The 19,935-nt window shown below is 45.8% G+C and overlaps 1 protein-coding gene and 1 long non-coding RNA gene across 2 annotated transcripts in view; one reads left to right on the top strand and one right to left on the bottom strand.

Annotated features, from left to right (window-relative positions):
- Positions 1–19,935, top strand: part of tnr (tenascin R (restrictin, janusin)) — a 98,384-nt gene that overhangs the window by 59,368 nt on the left and 19,081 nt on the right. Inside the window, exons 9-23 of the mRNA XM_088429548.1 lie at positions 197–673; positions 4,699–4,818; positions 4,913–5,056; positions 6,028–6,143; positions 9,044–9,194; positions 10,719–10,897; positions 10,997–11,087; positions 11,340–11,422; positions 11,885–11,987; positions 12,412–12,501; positions 13,123–13,256; positions 13,391–13,520; positions 15,905–16,171; positions 17,516–17,635; positions 17,743–17,886. Coding sequence (XP_088285674.1) covers positions 197–673; positions 4,699–4,818; positions 4,913–5,056; positions 6,028–6,143; positions 9,044–9,194; positions 10,719–10,897; positions 10,997–11,087; positions 11,340–11,422; positions 11,885–11,987; positions 12,412–12,501; positions 13,123–13,256; positions 13,391–13,520; positions 15,905–16,171; positions 17,516–17,635; positions 17,743–17,886 — 2,349 coding nt within the window. The remainder of the gene's footprint in view (positions 1–196; positions 674–4,698; positions 4,819–4,912; positions 5,057–6,027; positions 6,144–9,043; positions 9,195–10,718; positions 10,898–10,996; positions 11,088–11,339; positions 11,423–11,884; positions 11,988–12,411; positions 12,502–13,122; positions 13,257–13,390; positions 13,521–15,904; positions 16,172–17,515; positions 17,636–17,742; positions 17,887–19,935) is intronic.
- LOC148414306 (uncharacterized) lies at positions 3,753–19,054 on the bottom strand. Its single transcript, XR_015867458.1, has 4 exons — positions 18,834–19,054; positions 18,150–18,206; positions 6,017–6,163; positions 3,753–3,899 (listed from the first exon to the last, which is right to left on the bottom strand). It is a non-coding gene; the product is annotated as an uncharacterized LOC148414306 (long non-coding RNA).

The raw sequence follows: 19,935 nt of genomic DNA, 5'->3' as shown, positions 1-19,935 counted from the left end.
TTAATTACTTTTGTATCTCATTACCTTAAGTAATTGATTACACTCGGCACCTCATTTGCTAATGACTTTCTTTAATCTATAAAGTTAATCATTACTTTAGTACCTTATTACCTAAAGTGATCGACTACACCAGGTGCTAAATTAGCTAAAGTAGTTAAAGTGATGAAAGTGACTTCCTTTGGTGACCATTGCCCAGGCCGCTCGGACTTTTTCCCGGGCTGCAACGGGCACGGCAGCTTCAGCCCGGATCTGTGCGGCTGCGTCTGCGACGAAGGCTGGACGGGCAAAAACTGCTCGGAGCCCCGTTGCCCCGACGACTGCTCGGGCCAGGGGGTGTGCGTGGAAGGGGAGTGCGTGTGCGCCGGCGACTTCTCCGGCCAGAACTGCTCGGAGCGCCGTTGCCCCGAGGACTGCTCGGCCCGCGGCTCCTGCGCGGACGGCGAGTGCGCCTGCGAGGAGCCCTTCGCCGGCGAGGACTGCGCCGAGGGGGGCTGCCCCAACGACTGCTCGGACCGGGGCGCGTGCGTCAACGGGACGTGCCGGTGCCGGCCAGGCTACGTGGGCGACGACTGCTCGCTGGTGTACTGCGCCAACAACTGCAGCGACAAGGGGGTCTGCAAGGACGGCTTCTGCCTCTGCCGCGACGGCTTCGCCGGCGACGACTGCAACTCCGGTGGGTGGCCTCCGACCCTGCCGTCTTTCCGTCCGCTTTCTTAACCGCCGGCTTACCCGCGGACCATCTGACGGACCCTCGTTTTGCCCGCCGTCGCCCGACACGAAAATCGACGGACTAAACCCGACCCAAGAGTAGATTTCCGCCGTTGTCGTACTGTACTTGGAAGCACTTGGAAGTGCGCCGGTATTTGGGGAACTACCGTAGTTGTTCATCAATCACATCGCAATCCTTAGTTGGGGCGGCGCGGCTCGGCGTCTCCCGTGGTCGTCTCCCGGCTGAGAGGCCGTGGGTTCGATCGACCGACCACCAAGACCATAGGTGTCGAACTCCAGTCCTCGAGGGCCGGCATGTTTGAAAACATGTAGGGTACCGGCCCTCGAGGACTGGAGTTCGATCCCCCGACCATGTCGACGTGTCCATGAGCAAGTCACTGAACCCCCGATTGCTCCTAGTGTAGGTAGCGCTTTGAGGACCCAAGGTAGAAAAGCGCTAGAGAAGCCAAAGTCCATTTAGCCTTGACTTAGTAGAAGCCTTCTTGTAGCTTCAGTCATCTTTGAGTTCCGGAATGGCTTGACGTTGGTCTCACGTTCGAACGTGGCTTTTTGCGCCGCACTTTTTTACGCCACTTTGGAGATGTTTGACTTTGAAAGTTCAACCGCAGGTCAGCTGCTATGGACATATGTGCGCAGTATGTGCGCGGATAAATAAAAGTCATTTAATTGAAAGAAATTAATTCAACCACCTGGCTTATGCGAGCCGCGCGGATCCCAGCGATGCGTTTGTTTTATAGATTACGTAGCCAGAACCACAGAAGGCGAACTCTCCCCGGCATGTTTTTTTTTTTTTTTTCCCTCATTTGGAATGCAGGCGACGGCGTGCGCCACTGTCCGGACAGCAGAAGGTGTAGGAGCCTTCATTTGTCAAACGTCACATCGGGCCTGGGAGAGAGGCGTCACATTAGCCGCCGCCGAGTCGGCCCGGGAGTCCGGTCGGCTCCCTCGTCGTTGTCGCGCGCGCCTCCGCGCCAAATATCAGATGCTCCGCCGCCATTTGGGAGGCGAGCCTCAAGCCGGTGATGGATGAGAGCGGACATGGGAGCCCATGACGGATGGGCGCCGCTGAGCCCTCCTCGCCGGCCTATTTTTTTCCCGGTCAGGTGGGCCAAATTGCTGATAGTCGAAATGAGACAGGATCTCGTACGGTGAGATTAAAACGGCGTGAGATTTCTCCAGATTTTGAGATGATTTCATTTGGGTTGCTTGTTGGGCCGCAAGGGGCACGGGCATGACCCGTTTGGAAGTTTTCACAGTCTACCGCAAGCATACATACAGTACGTGCGCCCAGGAAGAACTAGAACTAACGGCGTGCCAGTTTAAGGTTTAATGCGCTACAAGCAGTAGTTTTGAATTCATTTTGCCAAAAATACCCAAAGCTGAGCAGAATCCGTGTTTCTCCAAGTTTCTGATTATGTATTAATGCTAAAAGACAGCAGTTGATATAGGAGTCAAATGGAATACCGTTCCGTGTTCTCTAACCGGCGCGCTCTTAATTGAATAGGCTGGAGACATCTTGACTTTGACACCATCTTCTGGGTTTTAGGCATATTCCAGAGTGTGAACAAGGATGGACTCATGCAATGGTTCAGTCTGCTCGCTTCTTTTCTTGAAAATAATGCCGTAACAACTTCAGCTAACACAAGCTACTGTTAGTGCGTCTTCTGTTTGGAGAATTACGGTATCGCAAATCAATATAACAATGTCGCGGACTCCATCGGGTGAGACGGCTCGTCTCGTGGGATTTGTGTCTCGTCCCACCCCTGGCTGATAGCAATTAGACGCGGAACTAGTCGACGGTCCAATTAGCCAAGCGCTGTAAGTTGACAGGCTTAAGTGCAGCCTTGGATGAAAAGAGCAGGAAAGCGCAATATGTTTGCGGTGGCCTCTAGCCTCCCATTATGAGGAATCAAGTCGGCCGTTGACTTCAAATGGGACGCTTCAGGCGTGAGATAAGAGCCAGTGTATCTTTACATACGCATCTATCCGCCCGCAAAGCAGCAATCGACTTGAACCCGGTGCCGCCTTTTCATCTTGACAGTAAAGGTACATACACCGTTTCGCTATCAGTCCAATAAGCGCTGCCATTACGGTTACTCTCGGAGATGGAGGTTGACTTTGGAGCTTTTCTGCGCATAATGGAAATGGAGAATTCTTTGGAGGGGAGAAATGAATGAGCTCAATGTTGTGAATGTGAAGTGGGAAAGCTTGAAATGTCAAATCTCCTCTTGAAAATGAATGGAATCTAAAATGGGCAATTGTAGGAAAACAATAAATGTTTGGAGTACCAAAAATACGAGCGCCCCTCACGTAAATATTTGGAACATGTTGAAATTGGAATGGTGTGAAACGGATAAATTGGAGTTGAGTTGAAAGGTGTCAAATAAGTGAGCGGAAGAATAAAAATGACTAGATAAATGCAGTTCCTGAGGAAATTGTGTGTGAAGGCGCAGGGCTAAATATAAAGACTTTGTATGGCTTGGAATGAGACCGACTGATTTGGAATGATCCCTTAGGGGAAATGAATGCGCTAAATGTTGTGAATGCGAAATGGGAAAGCTTTAAATATGAAATGTCAAATCTCCCATCGGAAATGAATGGCACTTTTTGGGGTGTAAAATGAGGAAATATTTGGGATAAACACAAGCGCCCCTCAGTAGTCCCCTAATAGTCGGGGAATAATATCTAATATTGTTGGGTGGGGGCACGGCAAGTTTTTTCTTTCCTGGGCGCGACCTTTGCAAAGTGTAATTGAGAAACACTGATCTAAACGGTAAAGTGTCTAAAAGTTTCCCCTGAGTGGCTGAGACGGGAGCGGCAACTGCCCCTCCGCTAGAATGAACCGCTACAAAGTGGCGATATGCTAAACAGCCCGTAGCCATCCGTCAAGGGATATGTGAAAAGGCCACTCAAGTATCCAAAGGCTCCCTACGGACGCCGCGTTGTAAAATCCAATAGCACGCGCCGCAGCGATGAAGATGAAGAGGAGGAGGAGGAGACGCCATTCTTTATTTATTGCGTTCACCTCGTGTCCCTCATTTCAGCCCCGCCGCCTCCTCGTCTCTTATCTCCTTTGCGAGCGTGCGTCCGTCTTCTCGTTTCATCGCGGTGTCTTTGGTGTCCTCCGCCCGTCCGCCTTCCTTCGCCGTCGTTGTTTTTGGCCGAATGAACTGTAAACATTCATGTTTATGCGGGCGCATTAAAATTCAACAGCCCCTCTCGGCGCATGACTTGACTTGACTATTGCCACTTCAGCGTGCGCTGCCTTTCCTGTTCACACTCGCTTGCTTCTGGCTGTTCATTTACTTTTCACGCGCTAGAGGAAACAAAGCTGATTTAAAAAAAAAAAAAATGCAGATTTGAGAAGTAGAGCCTAGTAGAGCTGCAGCTAGAGAATATTCGGTAAAATAGCGTTCATGCTTGGATAATGTATAAAACTGAAATATTTCTATTCTGTCCTCAGTGTGTGATTGACAAATTGACAAATAGTCTTCAAGAGAAATAAAGAAAATCCATTAAACATCAGCTTCAATCTCTGAAGGTTCGACTGGTTATACTAAAACAATACAAAAATATATAGCACAATTATAACACACCGTTATTCACAATACAAACAAATGGCTGTAAACACAGAAACTAGTGTGTTGTTCAGTTGACGTCATCATTGTCATGTGATGAAATCAGCCTATCGTAATACAGTTTGGGATTTACCGAAATTAGATCAATCACCGAAAAATGCCTGAAGAGGGAGGCAAAACAACAGGAGCACTATCCAACTCTCACTGGCCATGACAAGTTCATTATTTTAGGTGCGGCCCATGCGGCCCGGAACCGGTTGTTTCACGGACCAGTCGGCGAACTGGCAATTGGGGACCTCTGCTGTAGAGTACTGGAATTACACTTGGACCCGTGCTAACCCTAGTCAAGACTTGGACCGAATGAATTTGTTCATTTGTTCTTCGTCTACAGTGGCACCTGCCATGAACCTGAAGGTCCGAGGGGTGACGGACAGAGAAGTCGAACTAGAGTGGGAAGGTTCTGCGGTCCTGACGGATTTCCTGGTGACCTACACACCAAGCACCCTGGGAGGTGAACCAAGAAATGGGCTTGAATGCCAAACATTTGACAATAAGCTTCTAAATAATGAAAAAGATCAAGCTCGTGTGCGTTTTCCGTCTCTCAGGTGTGCAGCTGGAAACGCGGCTCCCTGGGAATAGCACATCCTGCACCATCGCAGACCTGGATGCCGGCATGGAGTACAACATCAATGTGTTTGCTGTCATTAATAACAGCATCAGCGTTCCTGCCAGCATCACTGTCGCAACATGTAAGTGCGGCGTCATGTTTTATTCATCCTCATATTGACGGCATAAAGAAAACAAATCCGCTACGCTCCCAGGCAGGGACAGAGTGCGAATGTCACCTGCTCCACCGTGCCACCTGCTATCCATTTGCTCCTGCGCAAACACACTAACAAACACAGACAGATGTCTGTACCGGTCTCCGTATTCCGAGAATATTTGCTTCATAGGCAATTAACAAGTACCTTCATTTCCCAAATATAAGACACACTTTTTTTTTTTGCACAAAAATTAAGGCCAAAAGTATGGGTACAACCTATAAACATTTTTTTTCAATTTGACACTATTGATTCGTCGATCAAGGTCTTTTGTCAACTACAAGTCCCACAATCCATAGCAAGAACTTTGCATGATGGGAGTCAGGCTAAGCCGCTCAATGAAGTCATTGAAAGGCTTGCGAATGTCATAAGTTGTCCGCTAGCATCTCCCTGTTTGCGAGTTGGAGTACCTCTCGACTTCTCGTTTGCAAGCATTTAGAAGGTATGGCATATTGAAAGTTAACGTGTTTTGACAATCGATTCAATGTTTTTGCCTCATGGTGTTTTTTTGTTGCCTGCTTTTCTTTGATATCACACATCAAAAACATCAAAAAACCCAAATGGGGTCAACATTCCCTCCAGGGGTCAATAATTGTGGTCTTTTGACATATATATCCATTTTTTTACATCAGTGGTAACATTTTGGAGTGTCCTATACAAAGTAAAACAGAATATAATTTGACTGTAAAATTAGGGGTGTGTCCAATACACAGTTGTGTCCTATATGGCATTTTTGAAAGGGTTTACAAATCCGAAATGTCAGTTGAGAGCAAGGAACAGGCAAATGAATGCACAAGGAAAAAAGTCCACCAATGGACAAGTCCGGCATGTGATGGGTGTGATTTATGGGCTGTGAGGTTCGCACAAGGAAAATAATCTGTCTCTCACCTCCACACTAGACCTCTCCAATCCAGATGGGTTAGTCTTCAAATCCATCACAGAGACGTCAGTGGAGGTCCAGTGGCAGCCTTCCTTCTATTCCTTTGATGGTTGGGAGATCAGCTTCATCCCTAAGGTACTCTTCTCCTACTGATACTAAATGGATGGATGGATGGATGGATGGATGGATGGATGGATGGATGGATAGATAGATAGATAGATAGATAGATAGATAGATAGATAGATAGATAGATAGATAGATAGATAGATAGATAGATAGATAGATAGATAGATAGGAAATGCAAGATAGAAGTTAAGTTAAGGACGTGTTTTTAGTCAATTCAACCTCAGCAATTCTTTGTTTTATTTGTAGGGTATGCGACAGATGAAATTTTGACAAATTTTAAGTAATTTGAATGAAAAGTTTTGAAACCGGCATCTAAAAATGTTAGTCAAGCAGTTATCAATGAGAGGCCTATGAGGCCCTCATAGCTTAGGGTCGGCGGAAGTTGCCGACGGATTGGCCATTGTCTGACGGACTGACGAACCGAGGAGTACAATTTTCAGCGTGCAAAAATGGCGATAACGTAAGGGGGGCGGGGTACTGCAAAAAAATGTAAATTTCCTCCCTCTAATATTTCTTATATGTAATGAAGACAAAGAGGTCCGCGAGGAGAGCTTTGATTGGATTTAGCGTTGTGGCTGAAACGACTTTTGGGGTATCGGCAAATGAATTGGTTTTGCGGGTTTTGAATGAGTCTGGCGGATTGCGTGAAGCTTATTGGCTATTAAAAAGATGATGGGGTAAAACCCCTTTGAGAGCATAACCCTTTGTGAAACGGAACTCCGACTGGGTCCAAAGCCAGTAATCAAAAAGCTTTTTCCTTCTAAATCTGCCGCTAAACTCAGGTACTGTGGGCACTTTCATCTCGGGCCTCTCACGGTAATTGCTTTTCTCCTTTAAGCTCTCCTAGGGGGGAGATGTGCTTTGGTATGACCCGTTTCCAAGTGGAAAGTCTGAGGATGTTTTTTTTTTTTCTTTTGAATGGTTCTGGGTAGAAAAAAAAGTCCTCGCTAATTTGATTTCATTGCTTTTAGCGCTCATGCAGTCTTCCGTGTGTTTTCGCGAAGTTTCCACTCATCCCTCCATCATCCCATTTTTTCCTCCGTTTTGCCGTGTTGAAATGGGCGCCGAGCCCCAAAGGTAACCTCCGTCCTCGTTCGCCTGGTCCTCAGTACTTCCCTCTTCCTTGGGGGAAATCGCATTAGGAGTCCGGAGTGGTGCGCACCCCCCTTGGGAATTGAGTCCAGCAATTTGGACAATCTGCTAATGGAGATTTGCCTTTAAACATGCAAACACTTTGTCGTCTTCATCTTTGACCTCGTCTTCTTCTTGTTCGTCTTCTTTTCTTCACCTTTTTTGTTGCTTTTTCTTCTTCTTCTCTGCTTGGTCTTTGTCTTCATCTTTTTTGCCTCCGTCCTTGTCTTCTCTCTCATTGTTTTCTTTATTTCGGTTTTCGTATTCTTCTTGTTTGTCTTTTCGTCTTCCAAGTCTTCTTCCTTTTCATCTTTTTCATCATCTTTTTCTTCTCTGCTTCGACTTCGACTTTGTCTCCTTCATGTTTTTTGCCTTCATCCTTGTCTTTGTTGCAGTTTTCTTTATTTCCGTATTCTTCAGCTTCTTTTTTGCATCTTTTCTTCTTCATCTTCTTCGTCATCTAATTCTTTGTCGTCTTCATTTTCATCTTTTTCTTTGTCTTCTTGCCCATCTTCTTTGTCTTCTTAGTCTTCGTATTCATTTCTTTTTCATCTAATACGTTTTGGGGATTGAATGAGTTATTCAGAATGCCACGTAAAAAAAAAAATGGAGGTTGACTTTCTCACCCTGATTTAAGATGTGACGATCTGAAGAATTTGAAGTGCTTGTGAAAAGAGTTCAACGCTCACCACGCATAACAAAGCATTTACATGATGAAGTTGAGCGAAATGATTCCCGTCATTCTTGAAAGAGAGAACGCGGCAAGTGGCACGTACGTACTTTGCCAGTGTTGCCCGTACATCCAAACAGCTTGTGATGCATATGCAACATCCTGGGAACATGTACAACTTGGGCAACAAATGGGAGCGTTCACAGGATTTTTAGCCGTCCTTCAAATCTTGTCTATCAACTTTTTAAGATAAACGAAAACACAGAAAATGATTGGTCGTGGTCACATTCGTGATTTGAAAAACATCCGTATGACCTTTTAAAAAAATCCGCAGGCTGATAGAAGAGCAATTCAATACGGTTTTAATCTCATAGTTACTTTATTTATATTTCGGGTTAACTCTACAACGGGGTGCCGGTTTAAGACGTACCCATGGCAATGGGCGCTCCCTGAACTTTTATAAAATGTCTTTTATTTAAGATCAAATCTGCTGCCAATGTCATTTATTGGCATCTTTTACTACCAATCATCAGAATCGGCCCTGAAAACAACATTGCTTTGTCTGGAATGAAACATACATTTCAGTTGTTATTTTTTCAGGAGCAGTGAAATGTATTACCGTATTTCTCCGTGTACGAATCCATCCCCGCCCATTTTTACTTTATACAAATTGTAATAGTAAAAAATACCTTAATAACTGAAATGCAGATGGGGATGATAAACTGCAGCTTTTGCGAAACTTGAAGGCGTTCAGGTGCGCCTTAAAATGCGGAAAATACGACATATTCTGGGAAAATTGGACGGTCATTTTTGCGTAATCATTTTGCTGGATGTTTGATCGTCTGTGAGTTTGGGCACGGATTTTTGTTGAAACATCAGGCTTGCCGTCCTTGCCGCTGCCCGTCCGGGCAACGCCACTCGTGCTGATTCATTGAATCAGATGGCATCTCCAACCACAGCCGTCATCTCCCAGGCGTTTGCGGAGGAGTTGTGCTTTTCAAATCTGTCTTTCAGTCTGCAACGTGGTCATCTGGCTTTATATGCCAAACGACCCAATGTTGGCATCCTGTCACATATTCTTTGCTTTTGTGGTTTTCCATTTTCCCAGGACAACGACGGCGGGATGACGGCCCAACTGCCCAGCACCATCACATCCTTCATCCAAACTGGTCTGAGACCGGGCGAAGAGTACACAGTCAACCTGGTGGCGCTCAGAGACCAAGGTCGCAGTCAGCCCTTCACCGCCACCGTCACAACACGTACGTACGCAATCTGCCTCCGTTAACGCCACGCATCGACCCTCTTGATTCTCGATCAATTTGGATGCATGGATATGGCGTGTTAGAGTATGTCTGTTATGTTTGATAGTGATCGGTAGGAACGGCAACCGTGTCGGTTGAGTCATTTATGTCTTTTGAACAGCCTTTGAAAGTAATCCCATGGGTCTCGCCAGCCTATTCAGTGCTGGCGTTGCTAGCTACCGATGTTGATGCCGCCGCTAATCACTGCCAACATACGCTGTATACCACAATGTTAGCACAATGAAATCTTTTTTGAAGCCTCTTTAATCGGTTTGGCATTGTTAGCAGCCTGTTCTTGTTATGCATAGCGTCAAGGCTTGTTGCTTCTTCCTGACGCTGTACGTGAAGTACACGGGTACAAAAAAATGCCTATGGCATCTTTTTTTTTTCAACCCGAGTGTCTCAAATGACTGACTCATTTACCCCAACCTACAATAAGCGTGGAGCAACCAGACACCTTCTAAATGGGTTGATATTTTTTCACACGTTCGCCAAGCCCACCCGCTGCCAGAAAAGGTACTACGGTAATAATATTGAACATTGCACACACGCACATGCGTCTCAGTGATGTATCGCCTTTACTTTTCATCCAGCTGGCTTCACGAAGGCATCTCGAAGAGATTCAATTGAAAAGTTGTTCATCAAATTTCGGACTCTCGCGTCTGTCGTCCAAACACCATCAATTTCCTGTCAAGACTTTGTTCAAGTTATGAGCTGTAATTAAGTACGCTTTAATAATTCATGCCGCTTGCTCATTAATATTTCATGGGAGCCGGTGAGAAGACACCCGATTGGTTGTGCTAAGAAGGTTGAGACAAATTTGAAGGCCCTCGCTTATTTATGAGAAAGATTTATTCTTCCTCGGAGACGGGGAAGTATGATGAGGTGTCCGGGGCTAAAACCGCAGGGGGACGCTTCCTGCCTGTTGTTTTCCTTTTCTGGGACGCGGCCCAAGGGCCCAATTGTGACTACATCAAGGAAGGAAGGTGTCAAACCCGACTCCGGGATCGCTGTCCTTTTTTTCTTTTCTTTCTCAAAGAAATATTTGGATGGGGGCGCGGCTCGCTTTTCGCACGTTGCGGCAAACATGTCATTCACTCCGGGCTCCCCGCAGGTCAGCGGGCAAGAATAAAAGTGCCGCGGCAGCACGCAATGTTACTTAGTCAAAATGGCACCTTGGAAAAGATTTCTCAAATGTCAAATCGGTCCCGATGAAGTGGAGGTGCATAGCAACCGGAGCGGGGAGCCAATCGGCGCTCGCTCCCGCGCTCTAGTGAATTGGCTCTCGCTGAGGCAAAATTCCACTATAGAAATATATTATATTTCTATAATAATCTAATTTTTTGTAAAGCGCCTATATAGTGATAATTATGACACTAATTATTATTATTATTCGTTTTTATTATTTTGTTTCAGTAAAGTCATCTGTCGATTTTGCTCTCGTCACGCCTTGTGGATTGTCTAAAATTCACTTTTCACCAGTGATGGACGGTCCCACCGAGCTGGTTGTGCGCGACGTGTCGGACACGGTGGCGTTCCTGGAATGGACGCCGCCAAGAGCCAAGATGGATCAGATGGTCTTGCGTTACGGACTAGCGGGAGGCCAGGGCCCGCGCACCACCTTCCGCCTCCAGCCCACGCTCAGCCAGTACAGCCTGCAGGTGATGTGTTTCACTCATTTCCTACCCATTGGGATTTTAGGCCATTAGGCGACAGCTCCGCCCCTTTCTTACCCGGGCCCCGCTCCTTTTGCTCGGAAGGTCCTCCGGCCCGGTTCCCGCTACGAGGTGTCGGTGAGCGGCATGAGGAACGGCAACGCGAGCGGATCCGTTTCCATTGAATTTACAACGGGTGAGGGCCGACGGCAAGCAGATGCGGGCGAGGATACAATTCTCGCCGACATATAGCCTGACGTAGCGCGCTCTTCAAGGTCATCCGGCCCGGGCCTGGAACGTTTGCCTCGGCGTGCTTAATGCGAGCATGCGCTTAGCGATGATTATAGCTCGGCGGCGTGTTTGCGACGCTGATTGCATTGTTTGTACACCCCCCCCTGAGAAACGGTCTCAGTGTCCCCAACGTTGTCAGCTTTATCGTTTTTCTCAGAGATGGACGCCCCCAAGAATCTGCGCCTCCTCTCCAAGACCTCCACCACCTTGGACTTGGAATGGGACAACAGTGAGGCGCAGGTACCATCATCTCATATATATATATATATATATATATATATATATATATATATATATATATATATATATATATATATATATACATACACATACACATACACATACACATACACACACACAGTATATACGTTTGATAGAAGTAAAAGTATCAAGTATTCAAAGTATATTTCAATGCTGCACATGGTCTACTTATCCCAATTACAATCTGAACTTTTGGCTGCTGCCAAATGAAAGTGAAGAGCTTAAAGGAGTTTGTTTATGTAGAAACCCCAAAGTGGGCACGTTTTGGGAAAATGCGTATTTTCGTCAATAACCCCAAACGGATCCTCGCTCCGTAGGCCTGGTTATGTGAGAACACATCACATCTTTTTTTTTGTTTGATCCGAGGCTTCCGACTCAAGCTGAAGATAAAGCCGGCGAGCGGTCAATAGTTTGAATATGGCTAATGACGTGCTCATGCAGGTGGACGCCTACCAGGTGGTGTACAGCACGCTGGCGGGCGATCAGTACGAAAAAGTCATCGTGCCGAGAAACGAGGGCGCGACCACCAAGACCACTCTCACCGGTAAGTGTGCCCAAATCGTCGTCGGCGCAAGCGTTTTGCCGTCACGTTCCCGCGCGGACCCGACTCGTCTGGCGCGCGCTGAATGGAATGCGGCCTCCTCTGCCTGGCCGGCCACCAATGATTGTCTTTGTCCTCGGGGCGGATTGCAGCTGCGGAAATTTCCAATGCATGTTGTTTTCTGCAATCCGTGCTTTCGGATTTCGAACTACTCTAATTCCCCAAATATAAGATGTTTGTTTTTTTTAACCAAAAAAAGTATAGCTGCGTCCTATAAACGGCAACTCAAAAATGATCATCTATTTTATTGGCTAACATTATTTTCAAGAAAAGAAGCAAGCAGGCTGAACCGCCGTCCGAGTCCCTCCTTGTTATATGTGTACGCTATTTGCGAGTGACTGATGCAAATTGATTGATTGCGTTTCAGAGCTGCTGCCCGCCACCGAGTACGGCATCGGCATTTCCGCCATGAGAGGCGGTAACCAGAGCACATCGGCCACCATGAACGCCAGAACGGGTGGGTGAGGTGTCAAACTCAAAGCCCTGGGGCCAGATCTGGCCCGCCACATCATTTCATGTGGCCCGCCAATTGCTAACTACGACTTCAAGTTTTGGCTAGTTTTTGTTTTTGTTGTAAATACCCCTGTTGAGTTTTTAGCTAGCTCTGATTTCAAAATGTGTGATGACCAGAATTCAAATTGGTTTAACTTCATAACTCCAATGTGGCCCATGATAAAAATAATTTCCACACACCTGCTCTAGCGCATCTTTCTGCAAACTTCCAAGTTTCAACTTGACGAGTAGGGGTGTTCCCATCCGATGTTGATATTGGATGTCAGTCCAATTTCACACAACAACAAAAACGCTTCTGAATATATCGGTGTGCATCCAAAGTCTCTGATATTAACTTTTTTTTTCCACCATATACTGAATGTCAAAAAAGAAATCTGAAATCAGTACACACAATGGCAGCTGATACTAGTAAAAAAAAAAAAAAAGTACACGGATGCTGAGCAGGCATTGGCCTTGGATGCTAGCTAGCTTCTTTCAGCTCTATTTTCACTTTCACTTCCGTGAAAAACTAGGGAAAAAAAAGCAAAATTTCAGACAAAGCTCTAACTGGACACCTACGCGGCAGGCCTGGACGTGCCGATGGATCTCACTGTCACGGCGTCAACGGACAACACCATCACCCTGGTATGGGGCGAGGTCCCGGGCCCCATCGACTTCTACAAGGTCGCCTACACGTCCTCTTCGGGCGTGACTACGGAGGTGAACGATGACAAACGCTTTTCGACCGTTAATTCCGGAGACAACTTGCAAGCAACATGCAGCCGGATTATGCAGCCGGATCGTGTCGGGGTTTCTATTTTGTATTCATTTTTTTGCACGTGTTTGCGTTCCAGCTGACTGTGCCAAGGGATGAAAGCACCGCCACTTTGACGGACTTGGAGCCCGGGACTGAGTACAGCATCACGGTGGCAGCCAAGAGGGGGCGGCAGCAAAGCAACGCGGCTTCCATCGACGCCTTCACAGGTAGCGCTCAAGTGGCGTTTGAAGCCCGTTGCAAGAAAAAATGCCAGGCTCGCCGTCAGCTCATTTGCTGGCATCATCGCACCAAATTGCCGATGGCATCTGAGACGCCGTTTTAGGGATTTAAAGACTTCGTTTTGGACGGGTACCGCTCAAATCTATTTACGTAGCGCCGGAAAACATGCAAAACACAGTAAAATAATGTATTTGCGTTAACAAATGCAGTGAAAGTGCAGTTAACACAAATAAGTTCAAACCAGTAATAATAAAAAGAAAACGAAATATGAATACATATTAATAAAAGAGAAGGGAGAAAAGGCAATAATCTTTGTAAAACATGACCAAGTTCTATACAGTGAAGAGTACTCAGTAATGATTGATTCAGATTGACTACGTGGATTTGAATTTTTGCGTGATTGGGCGACACCTGTAGGACATACTTGGTGCGAGGGGACGCGAGGGGACGCAAGACGGCCAATCAGTTTTGGTCAAATTACGCAAATATAGCGTTTCCTTGCAGATCAAAAGCACATAATTTCAGGGTAAGATATAACTTACCATGAAAAACTAAAGCACTTGAAGAATTCTCAACACAAAATAAATGTCATCGTAATGCTCAGGATGGACTAAATGTAGGGTGAGTCTACTAGGTTTTTCTTAAAAACAAGCTAATAACAACCTTTGTCAATACGAACACCGCAGAATAAATCTCATTTTACTGACCCTGTGGTGAACACAGATGGATTCAGACGTTGGTTCGGTCTGCTTGCTTCTTTAAGTGAAAATAATGTGGCGCAAAACTGCTAGAGGCAACCCCTCTGGCTGCTGGTTGCTAAAAAAAAAAAATAAAACAACTTCTAAATGTTACTATGTGTGGGAGGGAAAAAAAATCCCGCTGTGTCCAGTGGTGGATTTAATGACGATAAGGTGAGTCATACTTTGAAAAAAAAAAAAAAAAGCAAGTTGATTAAAGAAACTATTAGGAGATGCGAAAGATTGCAGGCTGCTAATGAGCTGGATTCACACAAGCCCCTATTTGCAATGACTCTTTTCATCTTCCAGCATGCAATTTATGCATATGTTGGCTTCTTCACTCATGTCACATTTCCTCAGCTTCTGTCTTCTTTTTCTTCCTTCCTCTCCTTCATCATCATCATTTTTTGTTCACCTTTTTTTGGTTCTTCAAAGTCTTCTCTTGTCATTTGGTTCCATCGTCTTCATCTCCATCGCGTCGTTCTTTGCACCACGGCAACCATCATCACCTTCTTCATCATCATCATCACCATCATCATCGTCGTCTTGGATGATGTGCGACTTGATCGTTCCGCATCTTGAGCGACTAACGCGGCTACAGCTGAGATGACAGGGTGATCGGACGAGATCAGAAGAATGAACACAAATTAATTGGATGTCACCGTTTCCTGCACTTGACTACTAACATCTCTTTTTTATCATTTTCTCTCGAACCGTGCCTTCAAAAGCTCGATGTCTAATCTTGATTGAGCGTAAATAGCTCTTAGCTGCACGCCGACATACCATATTTTCCGCACTATAAGGCGCACCTGATTATAAAATGCAATGAAACAATGAAAGGCTTGTTTTAATACTGCTGCATCATAAGGCACTTAGAATAGAAGCTGCAGTAGTGACTGGGCTCGCGTTATGCATCCACTAGATGGAGCTGCGCTAAGGGGGGGATCCAAAACAAAACAATCAGAAAAGTCACTCAATCTAACCCTAACCCTGTGATTACATTCAAAGACTGTCAAACCCCAGTCCTGGAGGATCGGTATGCTGCATGTTTTCAAACTTTCTCTCTCAAACATAAGAGATTCAAATGTTTTGGATCATTTTCAGAGCTTGCTAATAAGGTAATCAAAACACGGAAGATGCAGGACACCGGCCCTCGAGGACCGGAGTTTGACACATGTGCTTTAGAGCAAATTCAAGGCTTTTAGATGCGCCTTATAGTGCGCAAAATACGATAGGCTTCAGTTTTGGCTGGACGCCCAATCGAAATCGTACGCTGCAGTGGAAAGTCCATCCATCTTGCTTTTTTCGCCTCACGTTCATTCGCTTCATCATTAGCCGTCGGACTGGAACGTTTCTGACGGCGTCATCTGCTAGCATCATCGCTTTTTCCATTTTCTATTCACGATCAATCTTATCACAACTTCATCTTTATGGCACCTAATCCAATTAGCCTCTCCACTTCTTGAGCGATTAAATCATCACGTCCGCCTGATCAAGATGGCGCCCCGGGCTAATTTCCCCGGCCGCTTCCTTGCATCCATCACCATGGCGACTTCTCCATTTCCATCCTCCTCCGCGGCGGATTCCTTCCTCGGCTTTCTTCGCCCCGTGACGTTTAATCCATATCCCTTCAGGGATCAGGCCCGTTTCCCACCTCTACTTGTCGGAGGTGACTTCCGAGTCGGCGCTGGTGGCGTGGAGCTCGCCGGCGCCGCCCGCCGACGTCTTCGTCCTCGGCTACGCGTCGGCCGACGGCGCCGACGCCTCCAACGTGACCCTGGACGGCTCCAAGACCAGGTCGCGACTGCAAGGCCTGCTTCCCTCCACTCAGTATAGCGTCAGCTTAATCACCGTGCGGGGCCAGGTCGCTTCCGAGCCCGTCGCGGCGTCCCTCACCACAGGTGAGCCGCCCCGTCGGACCGAGAGACTCCTCGAGATTACGCGGGAATTAATGAGTGGATTTGTGATACACTTCTTTTCATTTGCTCTTTGGGAACATACAAACACATCACAAGATTTAAGAGCAAAAACCAATACGGGGAAAGAAAAGAAACCTGCTAGATAGATAGCTAAGCTAGCTCGTTAGCTAGCTAGCAAGCTAGCTATGATAGATAGATAGATAGATAGATAGATAGATAGATAGATAGATAGATAGATAGATAGATAGATAGATAGATAGATAGATAGATAGAAAAAGAAAGCTAGCTAGAAAGAAAAAAATAGCTAAATAGACCATTTAGATAGCTATTTAGTAAGAATGAAAGAAAACAAAGAAAAAAAAGAAAATAATTGGATGTAGCCCATCCCTTTTTTAATTTTTTAAATACTCTAGCAAGTAGTTACAGGTCAGTCCTACAAGCAGTAACTTTTAACGCCACTTTGTTGTGGTGATCTTGGGCCCTTTGTACAAATTCCGCTAAAATGCTGAGGAAGAAGCGTTTGATTTCATATCATCACGGGTCAGAGCCAATGAAGCATCACGGCAGCCCAGCCTTTTTGTATTCTGCACCTATGCCGTCTCGACGGAAAGCTTCATGAAATAATAAAGATCACAAGGCATAGTGCGAGTTCCTCATTTAGCAAAGAAAATGCAATTAGTAAGATAACCATACCCGAATGGCCGCAACTTTTCCAAATACGCCAAGCGGAAATGAAACCATTTCAAAGGCAGGAATTTGAAACGACTTTCCTCCACGTGAATACTAGTCGTTATTCTTCAGATTTTGAAGTGTTGCTGTTTTCCCTGAACAAGAGACGGAAGTGCTATAATCTCCTCTTCATTACCGCCCTCCGGTAAATACAGTGGCTTCTTCTGTGGATAACGGCTAGTGGGCCGATAACGGCCGTCAGATGAATGCTATGCTCCCATTGTACGCTTTTCCCGTGCGTCTGGGGTAAACTGGTCGTCAGCAGGGAGCACGATTACACTTCTGTGTAATCTGGTTTTTAAAGTGACGATTTTGACTTCAGAGTTACTATCGGTTTCAAATGTGAGTTCTCACTTTAATCGGAGAATTCAGAGTTGTGAATCGTGAGTCAGATGTCTCGGATGTCAGAATTCTGACTTTGAAGTGAAAATTCCTAGAATAATGTCGGAATTCTCACTTTGTCAGGATTTTGACTCGGTATTCTCAGAATTCTGACTTTAAAGGGAGAATTATGATTTATGAGACACCAGTGAATGCAACGTGTTACACAAGTGAAGTGACTGCGTTTCTCAGCATATTCCGCATATTCTCCTGTAGGAATGGACCCGCCCAAGCAGATGAGGGTCTCGGCCGTGGCTGAGGACATAGTGACCATTTCCTGGATCAAGCCGCTGGCTCCCTTTGAATATTATAAGCTTTCCTACCAATCAGCCCGAGGTACTTCATTTCGCATATTTTCTCTAATAGCCATATATATATATATATATATATATATATATATATATATATATATATATATATTAATGTGGCGGGTTTCCTCGCAGGCGGAGTGGACAGCGTGGTGATTGACAGCGACGTGAGCAACTACACTTTGTCCAGTCTGTTCCCCGCGACCGAGTACCACATCAGTCTCAACGCTGTCAGCGGGAGCCAGGAGAGCAAAATGGTCAGCGCCTCCGTCTTCACAGGTACCCGAAAAGAGCATGGCGCCCCGGGCTAATTTCGGGCTAATAGAAGTTTAGCATATACCATAGAAAGTATTGCGATATTACCTGTCTGAATGTTCTGCGGCACCCTTTGTGTTCAGATCGCTTGTAACCCTGCCACATCAGTACTATGTGTTAGCTCATCTGGCGTTTTCAATGTGTTGGCATTTAGCTAATTTATTTAGTAAACTTAAATTTGGCATTATGGGGAGAAATACAAAAAATATATGTTCAAATGTACTTGCCCATCCCAAGAAAGCTTGACTCCACAGTGGCAACTTCCTGCTTCTGTGCACAATGCGCTGTAAGACACACACACACACACACACACACACACACACATTTAGACCAGAGAAAATGAAAGACTACAGGTGGCATCTGGCATTGTGGCGAGAGATGAAAACGTGGACCCCCCGACCCAGTAATTGGTAAGCTATTCCGCAGTGCATCTGGCGGCGCCGGCTTTATCCTTTCGCCTCACGTCTATCCCCTTGAATCTTTGACGCACCTCGCCCGTTTTGCCCCTCTTTCGCTTCGTCGCTTCTTAAAAAAAAGACCCCCCCCCCCCCCTTCCCAGGTGAGGATTCGCCTCTGATTATTTTTCCAATAGAAATCAAGCGGCGCGGTGCGCTTTCACATGAATGCACAGAAATATGGAACGCGCTTCTTCTCGTTCAAAGAATTCCCTTCACACAAAATTAACACGCTCCGTGTGCTGTGGGAATAATCCGGAGTGTGTGCGCTGAGGAGAACGGAGCAGAAAGTGTGTTTGCATGTCAATGGGACGTGATTGGCATAGAAAAGCCAGGTTCGCAAATTCACTCAAGCAATTTGGAAAAAAAAAATCAAGCTGAGACTTCTTTTTCATTCTTTTTTTTTATTATTTTGCTCATGCCCGCTTTGTAATCTTTATCTTGTTTTGCACTCACTCTTGTCTGTCGTCCGCGATGAGAGAATCCCTGCGTGCTCGCTTGTAATCGGCTGAAAAGGACATAGTCAAGCTAGTTGCAAGTGGGAAACGCCATTCTCCTCACAAGTCGCTTTAGCTCAGGGGCCGCATGGAAGAAAAAGGCGTGCCGGACAGCTAAAAATCCTGCTGCGGTATATAACTTTGAAACAATCGATTACCGTAATTCTCTGAGTATGTCGACCTTGCGTACAAGACCCCCCCTTTTGTTTTTACTTCAGTTTGACAACAAGGATGATTGTTACTTTTCAACAATACTGAAGCTTAGAAAATAAAAATTGCAAATGGCAAACCTCATTATAGCAAAGCGGCTCCATTTCCAATGATTTGATCCAAAACAGCACTAGAAAATAAAATGCTCTCATTCATGGTCTCGTTTGCAAGCAATTGTAGAAACAAAACACCTGGGACGTATTTTTACGTGTATTAGCGGTCTGGACGTTCAATCCCAGTATAATAAGGACAATAATTTCCAGATACTTAAGTATGAAATCCATACTTAAGTATCTGGGATTGAATGCCCGGACTCTTAAAAAAAACGTGAAAGGGCGTCAAATACTCCTCTGATTTCAAAATCCGTGGGAATTAAGTTGCTAGCGCAAACAGCTCCGGGATTCCGGTGGTTTGAAAAACACCTCACGGGCTGGGTGAAACCTCTCTGCGGGCCGTATATTTGACAAGGATGCTTTCAAGTCATTTCTTGACTGGAGAAGGACCGCAGCGATGTAACGCCGCCAGGGGAAAATATGCCACCACTCACCTTTAATTATCCCAGCCCATAAGAAAAGCAAGGAGCCATATTTCATTTTGTCGGCAGGCGCCATTTAGGAAGAAGTGTTTGGCTTGAGCGTAAATGGGCTCTGTGATGAGATGTTTAAGGACTAACTACGGGCTCGTACGCAAAATGTCAGGACCTTTAATAAATGATCCGGCTTCCCCGTGTTGGAGTTGGAGGAAAGGCCGTTTAAAGTCTGGCTGATTCGTCCGCTTCCCAAAAAATTCAGAGCTTGACGTGGGACGGCGAAAGATTCAAAATCTCCAAAATGATGAATGCAACAGGACAC

This window comes from Hippichthys cyanospilos, chromosome 12 (genome assembly GCF_059441005.1).
Source record: "Hippichthys cyanospilos isolate Australia breed blue-spotted pipefish chromosome 12, RoL_Hcya_1.0, whole genome shotgun sequence".
Lineage (NCBI taxonomy): Eukaryota > Metazoa > Chordata > Actinopteri > Syngnathiformes > Syngnathidae > Hippichthys > Hippichthys cyanospilos.
The sequence above is the reverse complement of the archived record's forward strand: the minus strand, read 5'-3'. Positions and strand labels throughout refer to the sequence as shown.